At 45.2% G+C, this 26,912-nt stretch overlaps 1 protein-coding gene across 4 annotated transcripts in view; it reads left to right on the plus strand.

Moving 5' to 3' along the window:
* srrm3 (serine/arginine repetitive matrix 3) overlaps window positions 1-26,912 on the plus strand; it is a 92,797-nt gene that overhangs the window by 35,542 nt on the left and 30,343 nt on the right. For all 4 annotated transcript variants that reach the window (XM_029249258.1, XM_029249259.1, XM_029249261.1 and 1 more), the window contains exons 2-3: window positions 7,701-7,927; window positions 20,930-21,031. In XM_029249258.1, the coding sequence (XP_029105091.1) occupies window positions 7,713-7,927; window positions 20,930-21,031 (317 nt within the window). In that variant the 5' untranslated portion in view covers window positions 7,701-7,712. The remainder of the gene's footprint in view (window positions 1-7,700; window positions 7,928-20,929; window positions 21,032-26,912) is intronic.

Raw genomic sequence — 26,912 nt, forward strand, 5'->3', positions numbered from 1 at the left:
GATGCTTTCCCCCCAGAGCAGCTTAGTGGTTTTCTTATTGGTACAGGTGCACAGTTATCACCAAATGGGTGAATACTGATGCCAATTGTAGAGGCCCCCAGGTGTAGAGGGTCCACCAAAATTCCAGTAATATTTTATTTTATCTAAGGGTTGCTATTTCAAGGGGGGTGCGGTGGCGCAGCGGGCTTGGCCGGGTCCCACTCTCTGACTGGTCTGGGGTTCCCCCTCCGGCCTTGCGCCCAGTGTTGTCGGGTTAGGCTCCGGCTCCCCGCGACTCCGCTCTGGACAAGCGGTTTCGGACCGTGTGTGCGCTATTCTTTCGGAGGGTCCAGAATTCCTGGTTATACCCCTGTAGTACTGGGTGCTTTTCCTGGATAATTCAGGGTAAGTACTTTGCTCAAGGCTATTCCACCAGGAGGTGGGATTCAATCCTGGGTCCCTCAAGTGGAAGATGGCAGCGCTAACTGCTGCGCCACCTGCTGCTCTTGGCTTATGTTTTGGCTGAACGTCAGACGGCAGTTTGCACACAGGGACACGTTTCAGGGATAAGAGCGCTCCGTTCCCAAAGAGCTATTGGACATCGAAGAATGCCCGCTCACTCCCTCAAGCCTGTCGCCATCCCACATCTTCGACATCATGAGAGTACATGCCACCGACTCTCTCTTGTATTACAAAGCGACCTATCCAGCACCAATTTATTTCCACTTCTCGGGGCAGCCTCTGAGGGCTAACAAAAATAAATGTACCACTTTGAGCCTGTTATATCATTCCAGGTACATTTTTCCCCTTGGAATCGGCAGTGAGGGAAAGGCAAAGGGGGAAAAACAGAGTTCTTCTGCTGGAAATAGAACCCATCTAGCAGTATGTAAAAATGACGTTCCCACAGCTGATCCCTTGGAGGACAATTCGGAACTGCTGCGGTTTTTAACTGTCGGGCCGGACAGCAGTCCGGACGGCGCACAGGGCCATGTAAACCTTCCCTCATCCGTCCTCTTTGCCCACAAATCTTAGGTTGCGCAGCGCTTGACGAGTTTGACTTTCAGTGGAACGTGTTCATGTTGCAATCCATGTGCATCAAGGATGTATTAAAGGGATTAAAGGCGCTGCGAGTGGTTTCCTAGGCACTGTTACGTGGGTTGTCACTCAAAAGACGTTACTTAGTTGGCTGCAGTGTCCACCATTTCACTGTGTCTCATACCTTATTGCACTTACTGCTTTCCCAGTGCCTGGGTTTTAAAGTTATTCTTAACCTTGGATGTTCAGACCATCCCAACCTTGCGGAGCCCAGAGCGACTGTGATGCGTGTTTGTGGGCGCGGGCGAAGCGCAGACAGCCGCCCAGGTGTCCTCTTCTGAAAGAGCAGAATGTTCCCTGGGTTTTCTTGGAGTTATTAATGGTTACTTCAGCAGCCGCTTCGTCCAAGGTCAAGTGTCCTGTTGTCCAGATGACAGTTGATGTTCACAGAGCTCTGCTTCCTGAGCAGAGAGATTCGCCGTCATTGTGTGAAAATGGGTTTAGTAGCTCATTATTTTTTTTTCAGAGGTGTAGTGGGACCTCCGTCCTTTCCCCCAACCGAGCTGCGTGTGTGCTGTAGGAGCTCTGAAGAGCCGTGCGCTCGTGCGTATTGAGGGTAGCAAATTTTTAAGCTTATTTGTCACCCTTGTGTTGTATTTGAAGTTACATACAGTTAAAAATAAATGTTTTACATATAACCTATGCATGTCAGTTGGCTTTTCACAAATCCATCATTTAGCCCATTTCACAAGAGAAAATACTGTGATTGGATTTTATAGCAAGCGGTGACCGGATATAGAAAAATGAAAGGAAGACGTAAGGATCGTATATGGTAGGCATGTAATATGTGCCAATATAATGGGTTTAATATAATTTTATATACCGGAAAAAAAGATGTGCTCAACATAGTAAAAGAATCAAGTTAGGGGCTTGGGTGCTCAGAACCCCAGTATACGATAGGAAAATAAAGAAATTGCTCTATATCTCTAATACATCGTTATTATATTTCTGTCGTTCCACATTTTTAGACCACTATGTATTTTTATTATTTTTTTCACCACTATACTTTTATTATTTATTCTGTCCTATTTTCATTATTATATATTCTCCATACTTCTGCAGTATGTTTCTAATTTCTCCTTTATTTGTATTCCCTTGTTTATATTATCCCTTCTATCACTCTGTATTACGGGCAGTCGGAAAAGCGTTTCACCGCATGTCGTACCAAGTGTGGTTGAGCATGTGACAAATAAAACTTGAACTTGAAAAAATGGGAGAGCACAGCAACGCCGATGAAGGTATCCCGCCGAAAAGCGTACGTCCGTTAGGAAAAATAAAACAGTTTCCGTAAGTTTGTGTGTGCTCTCCCATTTTTGCTTTAGCTTGAATTAATGTTCAGATTTGGTGGAGAAACGCAAAGACCACGGAGCACGTCGCTTCAAGAACGTTTTGTCGTTCTTGATGTTGCTGGAGCGGCTCCTGTTGCTTCTGTTTGTGGACACCGTTTCATCTTCCCCTGGTATACGAGTGTATTCAACCACAAAGGGACCCACAGCGAAAAAGTGCAGATCCAGCAGGACGTAATTACACACATATCCCAGAATGCTCTGAAGGACAGTGGGCTCCTCATGAGATTTGTTCAGAACAATTCATACTGCTTTAAAATGCTCCTTTTCCAGCCATTTTGCTCCTAGACTCCTGCTATTTTTCAAGGCTGTCTAGTTCTTTTTAAGTTTTTAATTGGTTATTAATAAGAAAATTTAGTTTCAGTCTCCCAGGAAGAAATGCCTTATTTTGTGCAGCATATTTTTTTTTTTTTTTTTTTTTTTACAGTTAAATGCAAATCTTAACACAACCGCCTCCACACCCAAATACAAGCCGTTACACATATGATACGTGTAATTGTTTATTTCGTACGCCGTTTTCAAATTATTTTCCTTCCTTTTGAATATTTCTGTTTTGAAAAAAAAAAAAAAAAACCTGTAGTGATGTTTAACACCTTATCCACGGTTAAATTGATTATTGCTTAAAATTGGTTACAGTCTTTTGGAAACGAGATGGGTGGGGTCTCATTTTACAATAAACACGATTATACAGTTAAGTGCATAACGTTTTCTGATTTTAATTACCATATGATGGTAAGTGCTACAGTTCGGATTGTGTTTGCACTGTTTGTGTGAAGTCCATCCATCAGATCGGTATTTTCCCCGCATCGGTGTTTATGTGGGAATTACTGTGTATCTGTGCACTTTTCCTCAGGTGCATCGGTTCTCACTGGTGCACAGCAGAAGGAGCCCCATCAGTACAATTAGAGAACGAGATTACCCCTATTGATTTCTTGCCTTGATTGGTTCCGTCTCAGCCACTGATGCGTAGCACACTTCGAAACGATTGCTTTCGCCTCCTCCTCCTCGTTTATCGTACGGACGCGTGAAATCTCGTGCGTCATTTTCCATTTTGTGATGCAGATGTTTAAGTGCAGCTCTGTTATTACAGATCTCGTGAGATATGAGTGCAGCACGTTGATAGAAAGGCCTTTTGCAAGCGAAGCTAATTGTTTCTAGATCTAAATCTACGGATCCTGTACTTCTGATGCGGCCGTGCTGAATGACGCTGTGTAAAAACGAATTGAGCTGAATAAATGAAAGTGTGTTGTTATGAAACTAGACTCAGTTCGGAGCTAGACCTGGAGAAAAATGAGCAATCGCAAACAATGTTCGGGTCACTGACACGTTAATGTGTCAAAGGCTGAAGGGTAAGCCACGAAACACGAAGGGAGAAATCATGAAAATCCTACAGTGATAACTTTGTCCCTGCAAAGAATGGAAATAAACCCAATTAACTACTTATGGCACTTCTTTATCTACTATAAGTCAGTGTGATGACTTCATTAAATGATTAAATGATTTGTTTTGCTTGAGAGGACACAGATTCCCTTGCCTCTCGTGGAACGAAAGGAAGTAATCAAGGAGTGCGGTAATTGCGTGATTAAATTACAGCTGTTTATAGGTTTTCCTATATCATCTGGCTTATTTGGCTGCATTTATTCCCCCCCCAGGTATCAGGCTGGGTATTTTTCACCTATTTTTGTATATATTTAACTGGAATTTGCCTTCCTAGGCTAGGTCCTACACTCTTGAGTGGTTATTTGATCCGTTCTGGAGATGTGAAACTTCACATCCTTAAAATAAGGATAGTGTGTGTAAGCTTGTGTGTGTGTGTGTGTGTGTGTGTGTGAGCTGAAAACTGACAGTGAGGCAGTACGTGTAATTAGCATGCGTAATGATAGTCTTTCAATGTCTGGTTTTATTTGACTATACCTCCTGCGCAATTTTCACACGAGCACTTGCAATAGAAAACCGTTGATGTCGGTCGTTTTTATCGAAATAAATAAATTTAATAATGTCCTTTGTAACCCTTAAAATGGGTGTCACAGGTCATATTTAATTTCACATACACACATACACACAGAAAAAAAGATGCAGGTGTAATTTTTAAAGATGTGACAGGGTTTTGCAGCAAGTTTAATTGCTCTTGTTGCTCGAAGGGCAGCGGTTGAATTGTTAATAAGAGGACGATTGTTCTATTTGTACTTGTACTAGATGTCGACGGGATCAGGGCTTCCCAGAAACAGAAGGGGAGGAAAGTATTAGAATTTTAAGCTAGGATTCACTTTATTATGGATTCAGTGACGATGTCTCCAACTGTCCCTCCACCTGTTCAGTCATTAAGAAGGGCACTGAAGGGATGCAGAAATCCTGCACAAGCATCAAACATCGCACTTGGGTTCGAGCACAGATTGCATGAGTGTTGCAGAACAAACACATTTTGGCTCGATGTTTAATCTGTCCCACGGCATTCAACCTGCAGGCATCTCATCTGTGACAAGAAAAGTAAACTGAGCATCTGCGCCGGGCTCACTCTGTTCAAGCAAGAATCTCTCGTTGTTGATGCGGCTCTTGTTTAATTTTCTCGGACAACGACTTCCAGTTTTGCAGTTACGCAGGCAGAACTTTTGAAGCAGTTCAGTTTGGTCTGTCTTGCTTGAGAGTTAAGGGCAGCAGGTGGTGCCGGGGTTAGATGCACCACCTTTACACTCAAGATGTCCCGGGTTCAAATCCTGCCTTCTGCTGTAGTACCCTTTATCAGTGTGCTTATCCTGAGTTAATGCAGTAAAAATGACCAAGCTGTGAGCGGGTAGTTCCAAGCTGGTTTGGAGAAGTAATGATTGTGCTACAGAGTTAAAACCAACCAACCATCACCACCAGCGCCGTGTTTTCTATGGCGAGGAAGAGAATTGAATCGGCTGTTTTCTTCATCCGTGCACATTGTCAGGGTGCAAACACAGGGAGAACATGCAAAACCTGCTCCCACCAAGCAGCTTAGGAACTGTGAGGTGCTGGTATTAACTGCTGTGCTGCCACAGCTATGGAAAAATGCTTCACATAGATGAGTAAAGGTAAGGATATGATAACAGTTTGTGTTCTCAACCAATATGTTATTTGGCCCAGAGGGCTCAGCAAAGCAGTGGATGACCTTATCATGCCAGCTTCACCATCTCCTTTATCCCAGGTACTCTCCCCCCCCCCTTCACAGTGAACGATGACCTCATTAATATTGCGGCTTCCTGCTGTGTGCAGCGGAACCCCTTGTGCTTTTTCGGGCCCATTGCCACTGCATCGCATCGAGTCTTCTAAATGCCCCCGCTCACCCCCGTCAAATCACATCACGGCACTCGAACCGGAAAACTCATTTGCAAAGGCGCTTATTCCACCCAGCTCGCTTATCTCATCGCGCACGTTTCCAAAATCTCCTAAGTACATTATTTTCATTAGACAAACTGCAGCTACCAACATGGCTGTCATAATTATGAGACTTATGTAACATAACATTTCAGTCTTAACCCTTTAAAAATAAAGCATAATTACCAAAGTCATTAAGGCTGCTCACAGCGCTCGCGGCTACATTCCTCCTTCAGCGATTTCTCTTCATCGTTCACCACACTAACTGTGCAGCCATTACCCTCAGTAAAAAAACTAGAAGATACACTTTTTCATCTGTCTTAGCCAGATGAATAATACAAAACCAGGGAGTTAATTGGATGCGTTCGTAAATTAGGTAGCTTGCTTACATATGGCACTGACTTTAACAAGCCTTATGCTAGCTTTATAATTAATTAATTTAAACTCATGGAGTTTTTTTACTTCCAGCTTCTGTTCGTGTCAGTGTTGGAGCCAGATGTAAGTTTCCTCTGAAAGCTCTCCAGCTACCTACTACTGTAATCTCGCTGCCTTGCGGAACGAACGAGCTCACGGTGGTGTCGGTCAAATTTTGGTGTGAGCGCTAAGGTCGGGTAAGTGGAAGATAGAGCAAAGGTCTGCACGAGACGTAACCGCACTGTTACTAGTGTCTGCCTGAAGCGATATTGAGTTATTCAGGGTTTTGTATGTGGCTGGCAGCCTGCAATAAAAGTGTTTAGTTTGTACATCTGTCAGTATTTCAAGTTTTACTATAGGTGTCACGCATTTTTCTGAGTCTATAATAGAGTCAGGAGAAACGTGTTTTAGTATTAGACACTAAAAGTAGCACACCGTATATAAAATATACGACTGCCGTGCAGTCTGAATGTTTGAACTCCACTCTATCTATAGTACCCTTGGTCAAGGTGTTTACCCTGAACCGAGGTAGTAAAACTTACCCAGCGGTCGAAATGAGTAAATAACTGTAAAGTTGAATATGTAACACTGTAAGTCAACTTAGACAAAGGTGTCAGCTAAATAATAAATAATACCTAATAGAAAAAAAACGCTGGAAAATAGATGAAATGGGATGTGATAAATTTTGGGGGCTATTTTCAAATATGAAAAGACATTTTCCTCTGGAAACCAATGACCTTGCAATGACAAAATACTGCCGTTGTGCGGTTACTTCGGATGTCCCGCATCTCTGCAACGCTTTCCCGTTTAAGACAAAGCCCTGGTTTTTGTGCAAAGTCGTAAGGGCCGCGATCGCACGCTTAGCCGTATCTCCTCTCTCCCTCGTAGTTTGTGGCACAGAAATAATTAGCGGACGAGTCAGCGGCTACGTCAGCTCCGCGCCCAGCGGGCTGCCTGCTGACGTAATGCTAGATGCTGATGAGTTCGGGCAGTTTGACTGCGGCCCAGACCGAATCGTTTATTTTTTACTGTGCAATTAGGGGAAAAAAAAACCATTTGTAACCCAGTCTGGACCGATAACTGTCAGACCTGTTCCGTCAGTGAATTTTAATGACGTACGCATACACGTTTGCTTTGGTAACATTTCTGCCGAGGCATTTTGTGATGATGGATGCAAATAAGACATGAGGAACCCCTGTGGGTGGACAGACAGCATGGTGAAGTTAGAGTAGGCTGTCTGGCGGGTGGGACCATTAAGCGGTAATGGGAGATCTCACCTTTGTCTTGGCTGGTTTTTAATGAGGAAGAAAGTCGTAGGGGTGCGTTATGTCCGTGAGGGCTAGACTGAGAGCTGCAGGGCATGCTGGGAAGCACATTAGTTCGGTATTTTCCTCCAGGATGCTGTCAGATAGTATTTTTTATGGCCTTGCTTAAAGGCCCGTGGACTTCCCCGGCACTGCCATTCACCTCCCCCAACCCCCCCCAGCTCTGACCTCTCCTCACCTTCTCACCTGCCTTTTTCTCCTGCAGAGTACCGGGGCCATGTACGATGGGGCAAGGGCGCCTTCTCCTCAGGATGGCGCTAACGGCTTCCCCCAGCCGGGGGCATCCACAGGCAGGCCAAAGCCAGAGGAGGAGGTGCAGAAGCCAGAGCCAATGCCGGCAAAGAAGGCCCATCGGGAGATCCTGGACCACGAGCGGAAGCGGAGAGTAGAGCTGAAGTGTATGGAGTTGCAGGAGATGATGGAGGAGCAGGGGTGAGTGCGTATTATGTTACCACGTGGCGTTCTGCGGTCCGCTTGGATAATGTATCGCCAGCATTTACACGTCCAGATCAGTGGGAGAGATATCCCAGGGTCACATTACATAATTGCTAGTGTCTAGTTCATGGTCAGCCGTGAGCAAAGGCCTGAAAAATAAATGGGACCATTTGCTATGTACTTACCACGGCAGCATAATGGACACATAAGGCCAGATCTGCACCTTCATTAAGAACAAGTGCTAGTGAAGCATATAAAACATGTTACAAGGCTGATTTAGTCATTCTGTTTCATTTCATCGCAGGCCTTTGAGGCCTTGAATCATCAGAAGTGTCACTTAAAACAGTGAGATATATTAAAACAACATTAGTTGATGTATATGATATTAGGGTGTATATGATGGTTTGGTTCGCATGACGACGTGGTCATCTTGCTTATCTTTACTGCTTGACCAGCATGCCGACACAGATTTCACGGAGGCCTAAAGAGTAGACATAACACTAATGAATAACTTGCCGTGACCTTGCTTCAATTAGATTTGCCTGAATGGTGCTCAACTAAGATTAAACTCAATTAAGATCGATTAAGATTGTGTAAATGAAGTCTAACTTGCTCTTTAAGACTACAATTTTATTGGCATTCTTGTATAGTCTCCCACCTAAAAATAAAGCTTAATTGCTCTAATCAGTCAAATAATGAGTACGATTAAGGCCCTGCAAAGCTATTGAGAATTTGAATTTAAGCCATTTATCACACATGTATCAAAACGTGGTTTTGTGTGGTGCGTTAACAGATATAAACTGATGGTGAATTTCGACCTTAAAAGCGTTTCAGAGAAGGACGGTCATGTGCAGACTCTTATAAAGCACAACTTATCCTTATGATGCCATTTTTTTCCTATACATATTGTTGTTTTTATGAGTCCTTTCATGATTAATTATATGAAAGAGCATCATGATAAAAGTTTGACACTGTCTTTACTGGAATGCAGCGGTAGAGGCAGCGATGTGATTCGCCGCATCTTTGGCAGCTACGTTTCTCTCGGAGCTCACTGTAGAGTCGACTTCGGCTGCCAGGAACACGAGTTTTGTTTTTAATCTGTCTTCTCTTTTACTCCTGACTTGGTGCCATTTTATTTCATGGGAAATATGGATGGCACTTCATATTTGTTTCCCAGAAGGGATGATGTAGTGGTCAAAACAGATCTTGAGCAGGTCAGAATCCATTAATCACCCCAGGCTGCAGGAGAGAAGATCAGACACGTCGATTAGCGTGACACAAATGATCCCGACACTTGCAGGTGATGAAGTAGGTCATCGTTACCTCTCTCTTTTATTCACATTTCTCAGCTGTTTTGTTATTCAGGGCAAAGTTTTCGCTGCTCCGAGGAACTCTGAACCTTCTGCACACTCTTGGCGGTGAATTGAGAGTCTTTGTACCTCCTCCATGATTTTTTTTTTTTTTTACCGTGTTTCTAATTTTGGCAAATGTCTGCTCTGAAATTCAAGGAGGACTGGCCCTTGTTAAGGTGCCTCCAGATGTCCGCAACCCTGATCCGCGCGGGGCTGAATGTCGGGAAACGAAGGACGGCTCGGCCATCTGCCTCCGGTTCGACTATGTTGACGGATCAACCCCGTTTACAAGGGAAGAAGAAGAACCGAATGTCAGGCACTTAGAACAGGCACTCGCTCATCAAATAGGCTCCTTAATGATGGTGGAGAGCAGCGAAGGGAGAGCCTGTACCGAGCCACTGTGTGGAGCACTAATAGGGACTGCCACCCCATGCTTGTCTGACAAACATCCGGTGCAACAGAACGCAGTTTATGCACTGTATTCAGTTCCATTTACATGCTTTGGCGTGTGTAAACACGTGATGCTTACAGCTGTTTGCACACGTTGTACTTACAGAGCTGACACAGATGGCTGTTGAAAAAATATTGCCATACATACAGCTCGGTTAAGAATGTTGTGAATGCCGTGTAGGCGCACAAGGACTGCCTGGGAATCGGTAGCTTTAATATGGTGGTGCTGAATTGTTTGTGGCACAAGGTGGTAATCAGCGTAACCTTGTAGAGACAGGATGGAGTGTCCAAGTGTGTGAAGCACAAGATCTGCAGTTACAGATTCCCTCCTCCCTGATCCCCCCCCCCGAGCAGACATGTATTTTACCGACCAGGCAATTCCATACATTCACATAAACATGTATTCATTTAGACGTAGAGCTCGCACAAAGAGCTACGAATGCAGACATTACCGGTGCACAGAGGGTGCTCATCCCACTACATCGGCGCCAAAACCGAAGACCTATAAATTTTTAATTTTGGACATCTGGAGCGTGGGACCACCAAGCGGTTGAACGTAGAGGAGTGAGCATGGGATGTAGGGAGTGATCAGGTCCTGGAGTTATTGAGGGGCAGATAAAACATCAAACGGATTCGGTGACCATCCTGTAGTCTGTAACCGCAGTCTTCAACTTGGTACGGGCAACTACAGGAAGCCAGTAGGACCATATCTCACTACTAGCGAAAAACGGCAGGCACGGGAGCTGTTGTTCAGTTACAATGGCCGACATGTTACCGCTTGTGTGTAAGTGAGTAAAACGTGACATGTTGCTTTCTGAGGACAGCAGGGGATTAGACAGGTGGCAACACCCCCTCAGCTGCCCTTGGCTTTCCCCGCCCTGCTCGTTGCCGAGGCGGGATAGTCTCCGGCGTACAACAGCTTTTCTCTAGGAGCCAATTAAAAGGCCGTGACAATTAAAGGTGATCCGCTTGTTAGGAAGCAGCGGGACCCGGGGCCGAGAGAAGGGAGCGTATCTGTCGGAATACGTGATGCTCATTGCTGGGGTGCTCACGGCTCCTCGACGCGCAGCCCTGGACCCGGGATGCATCCTGTCAGGATGTTTTTCAGCATTTGGCCCCTGGTGGAGACCCGGCCTAGCGGTTTTTTTTTTTCTTTTTAATTATTCCTGACCACCTTGTATACTCCCTTAAATGGTTTGTCCTTTGCAGTGCGCTGCGGGTAGCCACTCTTTTCAATGAAACGTATTAGGCCAGGTCTGAATTCAAATTAAAGTGCTGCAAAGAGCATAATGACACGGGTCTCTGTCAAGTGAAGGGGGAATGATTTGATTAGCCAATGACTTGATAATGGATGAAAAACAAATGGAGTACGATTCGACTCCATAGCGTTATTTTAGTTCCTGTAATTTGTGCTTCCCTTAGTCCCTGAGATCATTTCCCTTTTCTCATTTCAATAACCAGCCAAAGACTAGGACAGAGTAGCTTTATTGAGTTGGTCAGACAACATCTATTTCCACATATAGGGATATTCTTTACATTATTAAACCCCCATTTCGGTGGAATACGTACATCTACGGACCAGTAATTGTCTGGTGGTGAATGGGTTCGTGATTATAGCTTCCCTGGCAGAAGGGGTCCTCCTGAGTGTTTACGGCTAGCAGATGAACATATTGCAGGAGAGCACTGAACTGTTTAGAAATGTGTTCTAGGGAGGGCGTGATATACGCCAAGCTTTCTTTTCAGTGTTGTCTCAGTCACGGAAATCAGTGCATAATATTAATCTTTTGAAGCATAAAATTGCTCAGTTGTTAGAAAGTAATACTGGCACATTTACACCCTGCACATATGTGTACAAATACATACACGCATAGAGAGTAAACAAGCCAGAAAGGGTTTATGAATAGTTCCTGAAAGATCAGTAACGGTCGGTTACTTGTGAATATTTTCAGACGTGAAATCGTTCTATTAGACAGTAATATTTGCATGTTCACGCTTTTTTGCACATACAGTATGTGTAGAAAAATATTGTAGAAATATACAGGTACCTGCATAGAGTAAATATGCAAAAAGGATTTATGAGATAGTTCTTGAAAGGTGTAAGTTTCTTGCATTATTAATCTTTTTAGGCACTATATGTCATATTTGTAAGCAACATTTAGGCACTTACACCTTGCACATATGCATACAGATACATACACCTACAGTAAATGGGCTTGTAAGGATTTATGAAATGTTTAATGAAAGAGGTAAGCTTTAGCTGCTAAGGGATTCATGCAGACTTGTTTTCCATGTGAAGTTTATGAGGTGAGATGTGAAAACTGAAGGTCCAGCATCCACCACACCAATTTTTTTTTCATCTGGGGGCTGTGGTGGCATGGCGGGTTCGGCTCGTGCCCGCTGTGTGGCGAGTCCGGGGTTCCAGCCCTGCTTGGGTTGCCTTGCAGCGTACCGGCAAGGTGTGTCCCCTCCCCTTTCGGCCTTGCACCCTCTGTTGCCGGGTTAGACTCTGGTTCGCCGCAGCCACGCTTGGGAGAAGCGATTGTAGACGTTGGTTGGTTTATTCACTTGAGAAGTGCTCAGCATCGCTATGTGAAATGGTGATTGCTTCACAGAAATATGTTATTTTATAGAAATTGCTGTGGTTTTATGTATCTCATTCTCTATAGGGAAACAGCTTCTTTGAGTTTATGCCCTGTGACCCTGCATTCAGTCTCTTAGGCTTGTTAGACATATCCCAGTGCTTAGAGAGGTCAAGCAAAAATCTAGGTCACATGTTCCACCCAGGGTGTTTTAGGACTGGAATGATGTGGAAGTCAATGATCAAAAACATTTTTAAACCTTAATGATGTTTCCATGGCAATGAGATGTCCGTGTAGCACTTGGTTTACAGAATGCCTGCAGTGGCGTTGCTGCCTACCGCAAGGACAAGCGCGTGGTGTAGTGCATGGAGCTGCTGCTTTGTACTTGAAGGGCTCAGGTTCAATTCCCATCTCCTCTTGTACTACCCTTGATCAAACTACTCACCCTGAATAGCTGGTATTCAGGGTGAGTAGTTTGATCAAGGGTGGTATACTCACCCTGATGGGAAGAATCACCAACCTTTGTAAATGGGTAAATCACTGTAGCTTATTATCATAGGTCACTTTGGACAAAAATGTGACTGGGGCAGTTGGTAGTGTAGTGGTTAAAGCTGCTGCCTTTGGACTCAAGGGTTACAGGTCCGAGTGTCACCTCCAGCAAGGTACTTACCGTAAAATTTCCCCAGTAAATTTCTCCAGGCTGTATAATTGTATACTCCAGGATGTAAAATTTCTTCAGAATTTCTCCAGGCTGTATAAATGGGTAAATAAATGCAGATAGTTTAACAGTGTAAGTCGCTTTGGAGAAAGGCATCAGTTAAATAAATAAATAAATAAATGTGAAAGCATGATATTGACCTGTCTGTATAAAGATTTTAAATTATACGTACATAAGTTCAAAAGAATTGAAAAAACCTTGCCACATGAGTACTGAATTGTAACAAAATTTAGTCGGTGTTGTGTTCTCCTGGTTATGGCCATGTATGTTTATGGTCAAATTCTTGCCAAATCATTTGGCAGTATAGTGGGATTTTAACTCTTACCAGATGATTGAAATCTCTGCATCTGTTCCCCAGTTGTTAAACGAGCAGCAAGAAACATAACGCTAAAGTCGAAACCAAAAGGTTGTTCGCATGTGTCTCTGGACTGGCTGTGCCGTTCTATCCTTGATCCAGAAAAAATACTGAGATGCATAAATGGGTAATCTTGCAAGGTGTACAGGACATTTCTGGTTAATATAACAATGAAAACAGCAAGGAATTTGTAGTGAAGTCATCAATGATTGTTTTTTATTCCTCTAAATAAAACAGAAGTGGTTTTACTCTGATAAAACCAGTGATGCTCAGCCTGCTGATGACCTGTGGAGGAGATAAAGCCACCACTTTGCAGTTGGATGACCTAGGTTCGAGTGTCACTTTTTGGTGTTGTACCGTTTGAGCAAGGTACTGACCCTGACTTGATATGGTAAAAATTTCCCAGCTATATACATGGTATTAACTGTAAGTAGCTTAACATTATAAGTCGCTTTGGTGGAATAAGCTTGAGCTAAATAAATAAATGTTTACGTCGTGTTGCTAGGTCTGTCCAAGGGGGTGAGTGGTGATGAAATGTAGAAAATTTATTTAGATTGGTTAGGTGCAGAAGGGGGTGCGGTGGCGCAGTGGGTTGGACCGCAGTCCTGCTCTCCGGTGGGTCTGGGGTTCGAGTCCCGCTTGGGGTGCCTTGCGACGGACTGGCGTCCTGTCCTGGGTATGTCCTCTCCCCCTCCGGCCTTACGCCCTGTGTTGCCGGGTAGGCTCCGGTTCCCCGTGACCCCGTATGGGACAAGCGGTTCTGAAAATGTGTGTGTGTGTGTGTGGTTAGGTGCAGTGAAGAGGAGTTCTATGGGAAATGTCCAGTGAATCGCTTTTGTCTGCAGGAATTCATCCCAGGTGCGGCAGGAATTCGCTATGGGTTTGTCTCAGCGTGTCAAGAGCACCATGGCTTTTTGCTGAAAAGCTCCTGCCTAACCAAGGTCACTGAGACGAGCTTGAGAAAGACTCTTTGGAAGAAGGAGCCCATGGTTTTTAGCACGTTTTTCTTTTTCGGTGTAGCCGAGGCCTCTACCGAGGAGATGTGATGTTTGCAGTTGAGAACTGCTGTACAAACGGAGGGCGAGTCCAGATGAGAGTAAGCACTTCTGTCTGGTGTTTGCGCTGGACACGGGCCTCAGGGTGACCAGTCAAGGACCTTAGGGGTGCGTTGAGTACGTTCATATACTGTGTTGGAATTTTTTTCTTACTGCTTTTAAATGCTCTGCCTAGATTTTTCTAGCCCAGCTCTTTCTCGTTGTAATTTCTTACTTTTGTTTAAAAGCCATTGTCATCCTTTTTGAAGAGTTACTGCTGTGATATCATCACAGATATTCTATTCTTTAAAGACTTTTATTCAGCAAGAGAATGAAACAGAGAATGTTGTACAACTGTACAATCTTTTTACACTTGATTACAAGACAGTGATTTTTTTTTTTGTCGCCTTTAGTGACACAATGGAAAATCTAAGCGGTGCTCTCGGTCACTAAACGTTTTCGTACATTTGTGATGTTTCCAAACCAAGTCGTTAAAAGCCACAGTCAATATTCAGATCACATCTCAGGGAAAAGACACACAGACCAGGTTTTAATTGTCACCGTGAATATTCTCATAGAATTTTATGCAGATACTCGTGATGAACATTGGTTCATGTGGTGGAAACAAACAAACTGCACTTAAGTATCAAATGTCTGCATCTAAGTTTGTCTTCCTGCTAATGTAATGTATACATTGTATTTTCCGAGATGTATGTCACTTTGGAGAAAAAGCTTCTGCTAAATGGATAAATGTAAATGTCCACCAGGATGGTGAGAACATTTTCAGTGTTGTGTCATTTATTTGTTTATTTTTCGGAAAGCAGTGTACTTCATGTATTACCGCAGTCTGGAAAAGGGGAGCTTGCAGTGCTGACAAGCTGTCAACTGCTACTGAATTCCAGGTCTTTCCACTGTCTCACTGTTTGGTGAGAGAATCCAGATCTGGTTTTTAGACCCGGTGACTCTATTTTTCTCCATTTAAGTGACAACCGCAGTGGTGGGAGACCTGAGCGATTAATTTCAGAAAGTCATCCTTAATGGAGCCCCTTGACAATTTTCACTGCTGTCTAATTGCCTCAATCAATCTGTTAAATTAAGATGGTCTGTCACGTTCTTATATGGACTTAAGGTATGGTGAGGGACGGTCACATGCTCCCATATTAGCCAACGCTACCGACTTCTCAAGATTCGCCAAGTTAATGGGTCGAGAGCGCTGGCTCTTTCAGAAATATATTTTGTTGTTCTTAAGGGCCCATACATTACAAGCTCTGAAATTTTATTCTGATTGTCCCACTCGTCATTTGTCACCTAATCTCACATTTAATTCGGGCCCATTGTCTCACAGGAATGTTTAACTCATAGTGAGGTACCGTGAACTTTACAAAAGCACACACATATCCCATCAAATGGCAGTTTTAATTTATGGTAATACAGTTCTGAAAATTAAGTGGGAATATGATTTACATGGGACACAAAAAACCAGACTGATGATAAATAGCTGCTTGTGAGAAGAATCTCATCTAGCAATTCTTATTGGGATTTTGTCTCTGTCTCTCAATTGTTAAATCTCTTATTTACTGAGCTATAGGTAGCAACGTATAAGGGTAATAGAAATAACTTTTAATATTAAATCATATATCACCCACCACTAAGATTGTTTCCCACTGAATTTATCCATTTGTTTACCTGTATTGGGTTTTTGAAAGATGCGCCAATTTCATTTGTGTCTTGGGAGAGCTCTTCCTATCGTTTCTGTCATTTCGGTCTCATGTTGAGGGACAGATTATCGCCTGGTTGTGTTCTCCGTCCTCGGGCCTTCGGTGATGTAAGGTATCTGCACACCTGGCTATACAGAGGTACAAAGCAAACAATAATTTAATAACGGGGGACTGGCTGGATGAGTTGTCCATCTAGAGGCAAATGATGTAGTTTCCGCAAGAGAAGAATTTCCGTGTTAAATTTCAACTCTGACAGATTTCAGCACCATTCAGATGCAGCTCTCACTCCTTGATTTGTAATATTTCTTTGAAATATGGCTGGAAAAGAGATATGAGAAGCAGCTGTTTGCAGGCTTTAACCCGCATTTACACCTGCATAACACTTCATTTGCAAATATGTGCCCCTAACTATAATATTTTCCCACATGTGCTTCCAGAGAGTTAAAGATCATCATTTCCAGTGTTATCCTGCTCTCATGCCAGCAGTGGCTATGAATCAGCAGCTTATTTTTTGATACAGAAGCCATACAACTCACATGTGCACAAGTGTCATTAAAATTTCATCATTAAATCGAAATCGGCAAGAAAAAGTTCTGCCAGCCACCGATTTGAGATAACATCAAAAACGTCAAAGCTATTGTTAGCTCAAATGCTATTCTTGGTATTTTCCTGATCTAATCTAAATCTTCAAAGGATTTAATTCTCCCAATGGTGCTGCTCTTGCAATAAAACGAAAAATTTCCCAGATGCTGTGCAGCTCTGCAGCGTTTGGCTTTTCAAGGCATCCCAGTCATTTGTTTCCATTTTCCGCAGTCAGCGATGTCACAAGACGGGCTGTTATTCTTGCACAAACGTAAAATCAATTGGTCCTGCGTGAGGTTATTGCCTTCGCTGCATCTCCCTGCCGTGGTTATCATTCAGGCCACACTGCGTCCTCCCTCTTCAGTAATGTAAGAAAGTGTTCCAGCGATACAGTACATTGTCAAGGGGTCAAATTGATATTCAGGGCATCTCTTGCTGTGGTAAAACGCTGTGTGCGTGAGGGTTTAATCTTCACAAGATTCATTTCAGGTGTAATTGTGCTTGTGTGATGGATCAGAGGTTCGGTTGGATGTTTTTTCTTGGGCGGCTGCATCTTTTTTAATACAAAGCGAAGGCGAGCTGTGCTCTTGCTGTCATCTTTTATTCAGGGAAATCCAAACGTTCACCTCAAGTAACAATATAGCGTTTAATTTTCACCTTTTGCTTGTTTCCCGTTTGGTGTGAAAGTCAGTATGTTTGATGTCCGTGGTGCATTTCCAGTTTTTTTTTTCCTTTTCTTTTCATTATTCTCATTGGCAGCATGCTTTATTTTTCTCTTTATATTTCACTCGTATCCAGTGGATTCCAGAGATTACTTTGTAGGTTTTCTAAATGCAGCCTTTTTCTCTGATATATTTGCATTTATTCATTTGGCAGACGCTTTCTCCAAAGCGACATACATCTCAGAGAAATACAATTAGTGCATTACATTAGGAGAAAGAGCGACACGGTTGCAGACGTGTGATTCTTAAGTTAGTTTGTTTCTTTCCACTATATAGACCAATGTTCATCGCACGAGTAGGTGCATAAAACTCAGAATAGACGAATCCTGATCACCTTCCCACAATTTATTTTTTTTTTTAAAGGTGCACAGATTTTTATATACAATGCCGGAGTAGCGGCTGTGTCAAGGCTTATCTGGGCATGATGATAAAGTTATGGTGCATGAGCATTTACACCATACATGAGCTTAAGGGATCATGGGTGAAGTGAGTCTAGAAGAGGTGAGTTTTCAGACCCTTCTTGAATGCGAACAGAGTTTCAGCAGTTCCGAGTGAGAGGGGGAGGTCATTCCACCACAACAGAGCCAGAACCGAGAACCTCCGTGTTTTACGTTTCGTGCGCGGGACCACCAAGCGGGCAGAAGCAGATGAGCGAAGCAGTAAGCGATACAAACTCCTTTTGACTAAGTGCTAAGCTGGCACGTGAAGTCATACCCAGAACCGTCACCCGGTGCACTGACAGATAGCAATCGCAAATGGTAAGTGCTGCCAGAAGTTTTTCAAAAGAGCGGAGGCGCTGCAGAAGAAGCAAAGGGAAGGTGAACAAGCTGTAGATGATCCTCTGCTTTCTATATGGACCACTTTTGCACTTGTCAGCAAAGTGTCGCCTCGCCATCAACCCGAACCTCCACCTAAAGCACAAGTTTAGCTGTCGTTCTCCTGTCTCTCAAAAGCCACATTTTGTGGCAAAAGCCAGTAAAATTAGATGATCATCCTTAATTTTTTGTGGATATTTATATTAGTGGTTATGTTTGCTCTTGAAGCTCAAATAGAATGACAAGTGTTCCCTTGTAGGAGATGGGGGTCAGCACGGTACAAACAATGTCGGTGAGTGCTCTTCTGGCACCCAGGAGATATTTTTGTATCGCTGTTGCTGCGGGATATGTTCTGACCTTTCACCAGTATTGTACATTTTAACAGTGTAAATTCACAGTCCTGTATGCTGCTATAGAAGAAAGCAGTTGAAAAGCAAACAAGCAGGTCATTTGCTGGAGGTGACAAGGATAAAGGGTATGGCTCAGGATATATGATAATATATTTACATCTATTAATTTAGCAGATGCTCTTCTCCGAAGTGACTTGCGATGGTAAGTTTACAATTATTTACCCATTTATACAGCTGGGTAATTTTTACGGGAGCAGTTTAGGGTAAGTACCTTGCTCAAGGATAGTACAGCTGGAGGTGGGAAGCAAACCTGCAACCTTTGGATCCAAAGGTAGTAGCTCTAACCAGTACACTGCTGTCCCATATTTGTGCAAGGTGTGAAAATAACTGAACTCTAAAATGTTTTACACTGTTGGTAAAATGGAAAATTAACATCAAATGTTGCCAGTGACAATGATCATTGTCCTCATCATGATATGGACTGTAATTATGTGCTTCCCAAATCCTTCTTGGTGCATCAGACATGCATGTCTTTAAACTGAACCCCCTTTACTCATGGGTGCAGTAGCAGTCCACCCAATATTTAAATTTAAATCATAAGTTTGCTCTGCTTTAGCAACTATTGCCTAGTGCCGAAGTAAACTTTAAAACACCGTGAGATTCTTCCAGGCTTAGCTGAAAAGTAAGGGATGTCTTTTCAAAGGCCACCACTGCCGAAATCTGACCTCAGCTCATACAAACAGGGTTGGTAAAAAGAAAAAAAAAATGAAATTGAATGGATGGAAAAATTGAATTACTGCAGCCTATTATTATAAATCTCAAAAGTCCCTCAAGGTTTTTGGTTCATCAACTGTTCAAGGAGGAGCACGCGAAAAATCCATTGAATGCGCACATTCAATTTTCAGCTGTGTCACTGCCGATATGCACGTCATGCTTGTCCCTCAACGGCCAGGAATGTTATTAAATCCCTGTCAGACATCGAGTTCCAGCTTGTGAGATTGCCGGAGACTTCGGACAGCAAACTCCGGGAGCTGCCTCACCTGCGTGCCAAGCGACAGCCTGTTTTGACAGCCCGCTATTGGCGCCGTTACACCGATGGTGTGCATGGGACATGTGAAACTGTGACTGTCGGTAGAGCTTGATGTTTTCCACGCCCTGCCTGTCTAATTTTCACATGTCGTCGCTTGCTTGATAGAGAAAAGCATAATAGCAGCAATACTGCTATAACACAAAGTAGCATTGGGTTGCTGTATTAATGCCTCTGCTTTTTTATACCGTCTTGTGTCCGTCTGTTGAAAGCGGAGTCCAGGTGGTCCTCCGCTTAACACCGTGCATGCCTTACGACAGCTGCCCCTTAATGTATTACCCTTATTGTATTGTTTTTGAGTCCCAAAGGTCCGTTGTAACACTCCGTCTGCTGCACAGTGACATAGGGTGGTCGCAGTGCCGCAACACACTCATTGTCACTTATTGCTTGGGGCTTAGTTGCTTGGTTTGGGTGTGCTTTACCCTTGCAGACATCCTCAACATTTTATTTAATATAAAATGCCCGTTTTTAAATGTTACATTAACTAGAATTTTGTTATTTAAGTGTTGAGTAAACTCAATAAGAACTTTGGGGCTTACAGTTCTAGTTATATTTTTGTAGTCATAAATTTAAGCAAAAAACCTGTCAGTCAGATCACAGGATATGCTAAAGTACAGAAAAATATTAAGGTATACAGACTAAATGAAAATAGTACAATATACATAACGTTAATTAAAAAAAAAAAAAGAAAAAAAAAACTTCATGCCACCCTGCAACTATATAATCCAAAAAATTCTAATACTGGTCTCACATGGATGATAGATCACATGGATGTCCATGCGTGTGTCCAGGAGGAATATGCATTATCCGTATTATTTCCTTACTACAGGGGAAACCTCTAAATCTGCTCATATTATTTCATTCAAGTATTTTTCCTCTCAGGCTGCTACGAAGATTTTTTGGTGAAAATCTCTGTGGAACCCAGAAATTTCTTTGACGATCAGATCAATATTATCCCACATTATCTAAACTAACTGAATTCACATCTCAGCCCCACCTTTAAGTTCATGTCCTTAATACAACATTTGACTTTCGGCTTGGTCAAAGAAAACATTGACTGGTGCAGCCATGATGAAAAAAGAAAATTGCTCTTTATGAAGTTGTTGTCCAGTGCAGGAATTTCATCCCCATGTGGTTAGCATATCTCTTGGTGAATTTGAATAGCCCGGTGAGAAATGTGACGTGACGCCTCTGTAGGACTCGGTGGACTGATTGATCCTTCATTCTCCCAATGCAGGTACCCTGAGGAGGAGATCCGGCAGAAGGTGGGCACATTCCGGCAGATGCTGATGGAGAAGGAGGGCGTGATCACCAGGGAGGGCTCACACAGGCGCCAAGTGTGAGCATTTGCCATTGATGCCTATGTTTCTTGGCTCTGACAAAATGTCATTCTTTCCTAAAGTTCACCACCCTGTTGCTCTGCGGGGAATACCTTAGCTTGGCAGGTAACACTGTCCCCAGGTGCGCGGGTTCAAATACACCTCCGTCTGAGTTCCCTCCAGACCTTTCACAGAGGCTGTTCAATGGAACCAGCGTGGATGAATACGTGTGTGAGAACAAGAAGTGGCTCTCAGTTAACTTCGCCTGGTAGAGTAAGGTTGGACCGCACTGAAAAATATTTGCTGGCTGTCAAAAAGAATTTGGGCAATGGACTGCAGTTTTTGTTCCCTTTCCTCTTTTGACCACACGCTTGTTTCTTCATTTGCTTTTTAATGGAGGAGCTGAAGCCAGTATTTATGATTTTCTGTTTTTGGGTAGTGCAAAAGTCAGAGGGTTGTGTTTTGAGATGTTCTCACTATAATCATCGCTAAGACAAGGTTATATTTGCATGAAGAACCCTTTGCCCTGTATCCAGCACCGTGAGGGTGAAATTTACCAAATGTATGTTTTCCAGATGGGGGTGCGGTGGTGCAGTGGGTTGGACCGGGTCCTGCTCTCTGGTGGGTCTGGGGTTCGAATCCCACTTGGGGTGCCTTGCGATGGACTGGCGTCCCATCTTGGGTGTGTCCCCTCCCCCTCCAGCCTTGCACCCTGTTTTGCTGGGTTAGGCTCTGGCTCCCCGTGACCCCGTATGGGACAAGCAGTGCAGACAGTGTGTGTGTGTGTCTGTTCCAGATGTAGTGATTGCATTATTCTTAACTGGGAATGTGTGACATTCTCACAAGCCTGGGATGTGTTTGCTAAATGATCTGAAGTTGCTTTTGTTTTTATCACAGAGTACAAATGTGCTGAGAAGCGATTCAATTTCGGCAAGAAAACTGTTTGTAACTCAATTGTTTGTAACCACATTCACCACTACATCACAATCAATAACAGCTGAATAATACCGACATCCCCCCTACTTATTAATTAATTAGGGTCTGCAAGAACCTCAGACAGCACTGTAATAAATAAAAAATATTCTGTAATGCTTCCGTCCATCCACTGTCAACAGCCGCTTGTCCAGTGCAGGGTTGCGGTGCTCTGCTGTTTCCTGGAAGCATAATACGCAAGGCAGGATACACCCTGGACATGGCGCCAGTTCATAGCAAAATAACGCTTTCATTATTCTTTATTATCTTCAGACTACTGTAATGTTTAAGCTTATTTAAAATTCCTGAAAATAAAAAAGTGTCATCTCCGCAATATTCCGTTCATTGATTTTGACCAATTAATCCTATAAACACGTCCTACCTTTGTCAGCTTTGGGCCACTTTCAGCTTTATTTCTCATGTACACAGTGAAAAGCTTAATAAACAGTTGTCTCTCGATTTATTCATGGGTAAGATTCTGTAGAAATGTTCGATATAGGTATAGTGAAGACTTTTAATTTTAACATTATTAACTTAACAAGTTACATGAAAATTAAAACTTACTTCAAATGACAGAAAATAAAAATGCATAATTTCCAGAAATTGTGGCCATAGATTGATTTATTCCATAAACTGTGCAAACTTCCTTATGTTCCTATTGATCGGTCAGGAACACCATAAATAACACTGTTGAATGAAGCTGGACCCACATTTTTTTCCTCTGTTGGGGTCCGTTTCAGACGAGACAAAGCGCGGTTCAAAAACCCCTTATGAAGGAAAAAGCAAGGCGTCCGTTTACCCCGCCCGGTATGGGGTCACCGGGGCCCCACCCTGGAGCCAGGCCTGGGGGGGGGGCTCGCATGCGAGCGCCTGGTGGCCAGGTCTATGCCCACGGGGCCTGGCCGGGCTCAGCCCGAAGCCATAACGTGGAGCCGCTCTTCGGTGGGCTCACCACCTGCCGGAGAAACCGTAAGGGGCCGGTGCATTGTGAGTTGGGCGGTGGTCGGGGCCGAGTGCCCGGCCGACCCAAACCTCGGGCGCCAACTCTGGTTTTTGGGACTTGGAATGTCACCTCACTGGCGGGGAAGGAGCCTGAGCTGGTGCGGGAAGTTGAGAGATACCGTCTAGATATAGTCGGGCTCACTTCCACTCACAGCTTGGGTTCTGGAACCACTCTACTCGATCGAGGGTGGACTCTCCACTATTCTGGCGTTGCCCAAGGTGAGAGGCGGCGGGCTGGTGTGGGCTTATTAATAGCCCCCCAGTTCAGCCGCCATGTGTTGGAGTCTACCCCGGTGAATGAGAGGGTCATCTCCCTACGCCTTCGGGTCAGGGAACGGTCTCTCACTGTCGTTTGTGCTTATGCGCCTAGCGGCAGTGTAGAGTACCCGGCCTTTTTAGAGTCCTTGGGGGGCGTGCTGGAAAGCGCTCCCACTGGGGACTCTGTCGTTCTACTGGGGGACTTTAACGCCCACGTGGGCAGCGACAGTGATACCTGGAGGGGCGTGATTGGGAGGAACGGCCTCCCTGATCTGAACCCGAGCGGTGAGTTGTTATTGGATTTCTGTGCTAGTCGCGGTTTATCCATAACGAACACCATGTTCATGCATAAGGGTGTCCACCAGTGCACTTGGCACCAGGACACCCTAGGTCGGAGGTCGATGATCGACTTTGTAGTCGTTTCTTCTGACCTTCGGCCATATGTTTTGGACACTCGGGTGAAGAGAGGGGCTGAGCTGTCAACTGATCACCACCTGGTGGTGAGTTGGATTCGATGGCGGGGGAAAAAGCTGGATAGACCTGGCAGGCCCAAACGCATAGTGAGGGTCTGTTGGGAACGTTTGGCGGAGGCCCCTGTCAGAGAGGTCTTCAACTCCCACCTCCGACAGAGCTTCAACCAGGTCCCGAGGGAGGTGGGGGACATTGAGTCCGAATGGACTATGTTCCGCTCCTCCATTGTCGGTGCGGCGGTTCGGAGCTGCGGCCATAAGGTCTCCGGTGCCTGTCGCGGCGGCAATCCCCGAACACGGTGGTGGACACCGGAAGTAAGGGATGCCGTCAAGCTGAAGAAGGAGTTCTATCGGGCCTGGCTGGCTCATGGGACTCCTGAAGCAGCTGACAGGTACCGACGGGCCAAACGGAGCGCGGCTCTGGCAGTCGCCGCGGCAAAAACTCGGGCTTGGGAGGAGTTCGGTGAGGCCATGGAGGAAGACTTTCGGTCGGCCTCAAAGAGATTCTGGCAAACCGTCCGGCGACTCAGAGGGGGGAAGCGGTGTTCCACGAACACTGTTTACAGTGGAAGTGGTGCGCTGCTGACCTCAGCTGAGGATGTTCTCGGGCGGTGGAAGGAGTACTTTGAGGATCTCCTCAATCCCTCCGACACGCCTTCCGTAGAGGAAGCTGAGGCTGGGGACTCGGAGGGGGACTCGTCCATTACCCTGGCTGAAGTTGCTGAGGTAGTCAAAAAACTCCTCGGTGGCAAGGCTCCGGGGGTGGATGAGATCCGCCCCGAGTTTCTCAAGTCTCTGGATGTTGTGGGGCTGTCTTGGCTGACACGCCTCTGCAGCATCGCGTGGAGTTCGGGAACGGTGCCTCTGGACTGGCAGACCGGGGTGGTGGTCCCTCTTTTTAAGAAGGGGGACCGGAGATTGTGTTCCAACTACAGGGGGATCACACTCCTTAGCCTCCCTGGGAAAGTCTATGCCAGGGTACTGGAAAGGAGAATCCGACCGATAGTCGAACCTCGGATTCAGGAGGAGCAATGCGGTTTTCGCCCTGGCCGTGGAACACTGGACCAGCTCTATACCCTCACTAGGGTGCTGGAGGGTTCATGGGAGTTTGCCCAACCAGTCCATATGTGTTTTGTGGACCTGGAGAAGGCATTCGACCGTGTCCCTCGTGGCATCCTGTGGGGGGTACTTCGGGATTATGGGGTTCGGGGCTCGTTGCTACGGGCTGCTCGTTCCCTGTATGACCGGAGCAGGAGCTTGGTTCGCATTGCCGGCAGTAAGTCAGACCTTTTCCCGGTGCATGTTGGACTCCGCCAGGGCTGCCCTTTGTCACCGATTCTGTTCATTATCTTTATGGACAGAATTTCTAGGCGCAGTCAGGGAACGGAGGGTGTCTGCTTTGGTGGCCGCGAGATCTCGTCTCTGCTTTTTGCGGACGATGTGGTCCTGTTGGCTTCATCAGGTCAAGACTTGCAGCGTGCACTGGGGAGGTTTGCAGCCGAGTGCGAAGCGGCGGGGATGAGAATCAGCACCTCCAAATCCGAGGCCATGGTTCTCAGTCGGAAAAAGGTGGATTGCCCCCTCCGGGTTAGGGGGGAGTTGCTCCCTCAAGTGGAGGAGTTTAAGTATCTCGGGGTCTTGTTCACGAGTGAGGGAAAAATGGAGCGGCAGGTTGACAGGCGGATCGGTGCGGCGTCCGCAGTAATGCGGTCATTGTACCGGTCTGTTGTGGTGAAGAGGGAGCTGAGTCGTAAGGCGAAGCTCTCAATTTACCGGTCGATCTACGTTCCTACCCTCACCTATGGTCATGAACTCTGGATCATGACCGAAAGAATGAGATCGCGGATACAAGCGGCAGAAATGAGTTCCTCCGCAGAGTGGCTGGGCGCACCCTTAGGGATAGGGTGAGGAGCTCAGTCACCCGGGAGGAGCTCGGAGTAGAGCCGCTGCTCCTCCGCATCGAGAGGAGCCAGTTGAGGTGGCTCGGGCATCTGTTCCGGATGCCTCCTGGACGCCTCCCTGGAGAGGTGTTCCGGGCTTGTCCCACTGGGAGGAGGCCTCGGGGCAGACCCAGGACACGTTGGAGAGACTATGTCTCCCGGCTGGCCTGGGAACGCCTTGGGGTTCCCCCAGAGGAACTGGAGGAGGTGTGCGGGGAGAGGGAAGTCTGGAGTACTCTGCTCGGACTGCTGCCCCCGCGACCCGGCCCCGGATAAAGCGGAGGAAGATGGATGGATGGATGGATGGGGTCCGTTTCATTGCCATCCTTTGACTCGGAGGGTTAACACAGGTCACATTCCACACGCAGAAATTTTAACGAGAATGAAGAAAGAGGGAAATGTTTGTACGTTTGAAAATTTGTACCTTGAATGTTTTTAAGATTAGGAAGTAGTATAATTATATTTGGGGAAAAATATGCTTTTTCGATATCCTTCCCAACGCCATCTGTTGCGTTTGCGGGAAGGATCCTATCTAGCACCTACATATACGGCATTTACACCATGTTGGCAAAAATAGTCAGGGCTTCGGGGAACCGGTCGCCCGAACGCACACGCAGCAAGGTCCACATACCTGTGTGGAGCCGGCATCGCGTTACAGTGGCGATGCCCACGGTACGCTCCTCTGTAGCAGCAGGCATAGTTCTGAGCCACTGACCAGCTGTATTCCTGGCCTTGACAAGCGCAGCAACTTGATATGAATAATTCATTTCTGAGCAGCTCGTCAGTGTGGCTTCATAAGTCTGCTGGGACTCCTGTTACTGGGCTAATTAGCGCCGCTGCACAATTCCGTTAGCGCCACACAAAGACAGATGCGTAGTGCCTAATGACTCCCTTATAATGTCAGGGTTTGACATTTGAAAGCGTGCCCCCTTTGATTGGGTTGCACCGGCACTGGTGTCACGTCAGTGAGGGCGGGACATGCCGCGGAAGGAGGGCAACATTTTTGATCCATCATTTTCGAACAGTCGCGCTGCATGCCTGTTACGCTCTAACAGCATCAAGAGTCTTATGTCCCACACACCAGAGAAAATACCTGAATAAGGTACTTTAATGGACCCAGCTTTGGTTTGCTTTTAGAAACCATTTGTGGAGAATCATAGCATAGCTGTCGTAATCTAAGGGTTATAGGTTTGAATCCTTGAATACCCTGAATTTATACAGTAACACCCTGCTGTTTAAACTTTGCAGTCGCGTATCTA

The sequence above is a fragment of the Scleropages formosus genome, chromosome 25 (assembly GCF_900964775.1).
Source record: "Scleropages formosus chromosome 25, fSclFor1.1, whole genome shotgun sequence".
NCBI classification, from domain to species: domain Eukaryota; kingdom Metazoa; phylum Chordata; class Actinopteri; order Osteoglossiformes; family Osteoglossidae; genus Scleropages; species Scleropages formosus.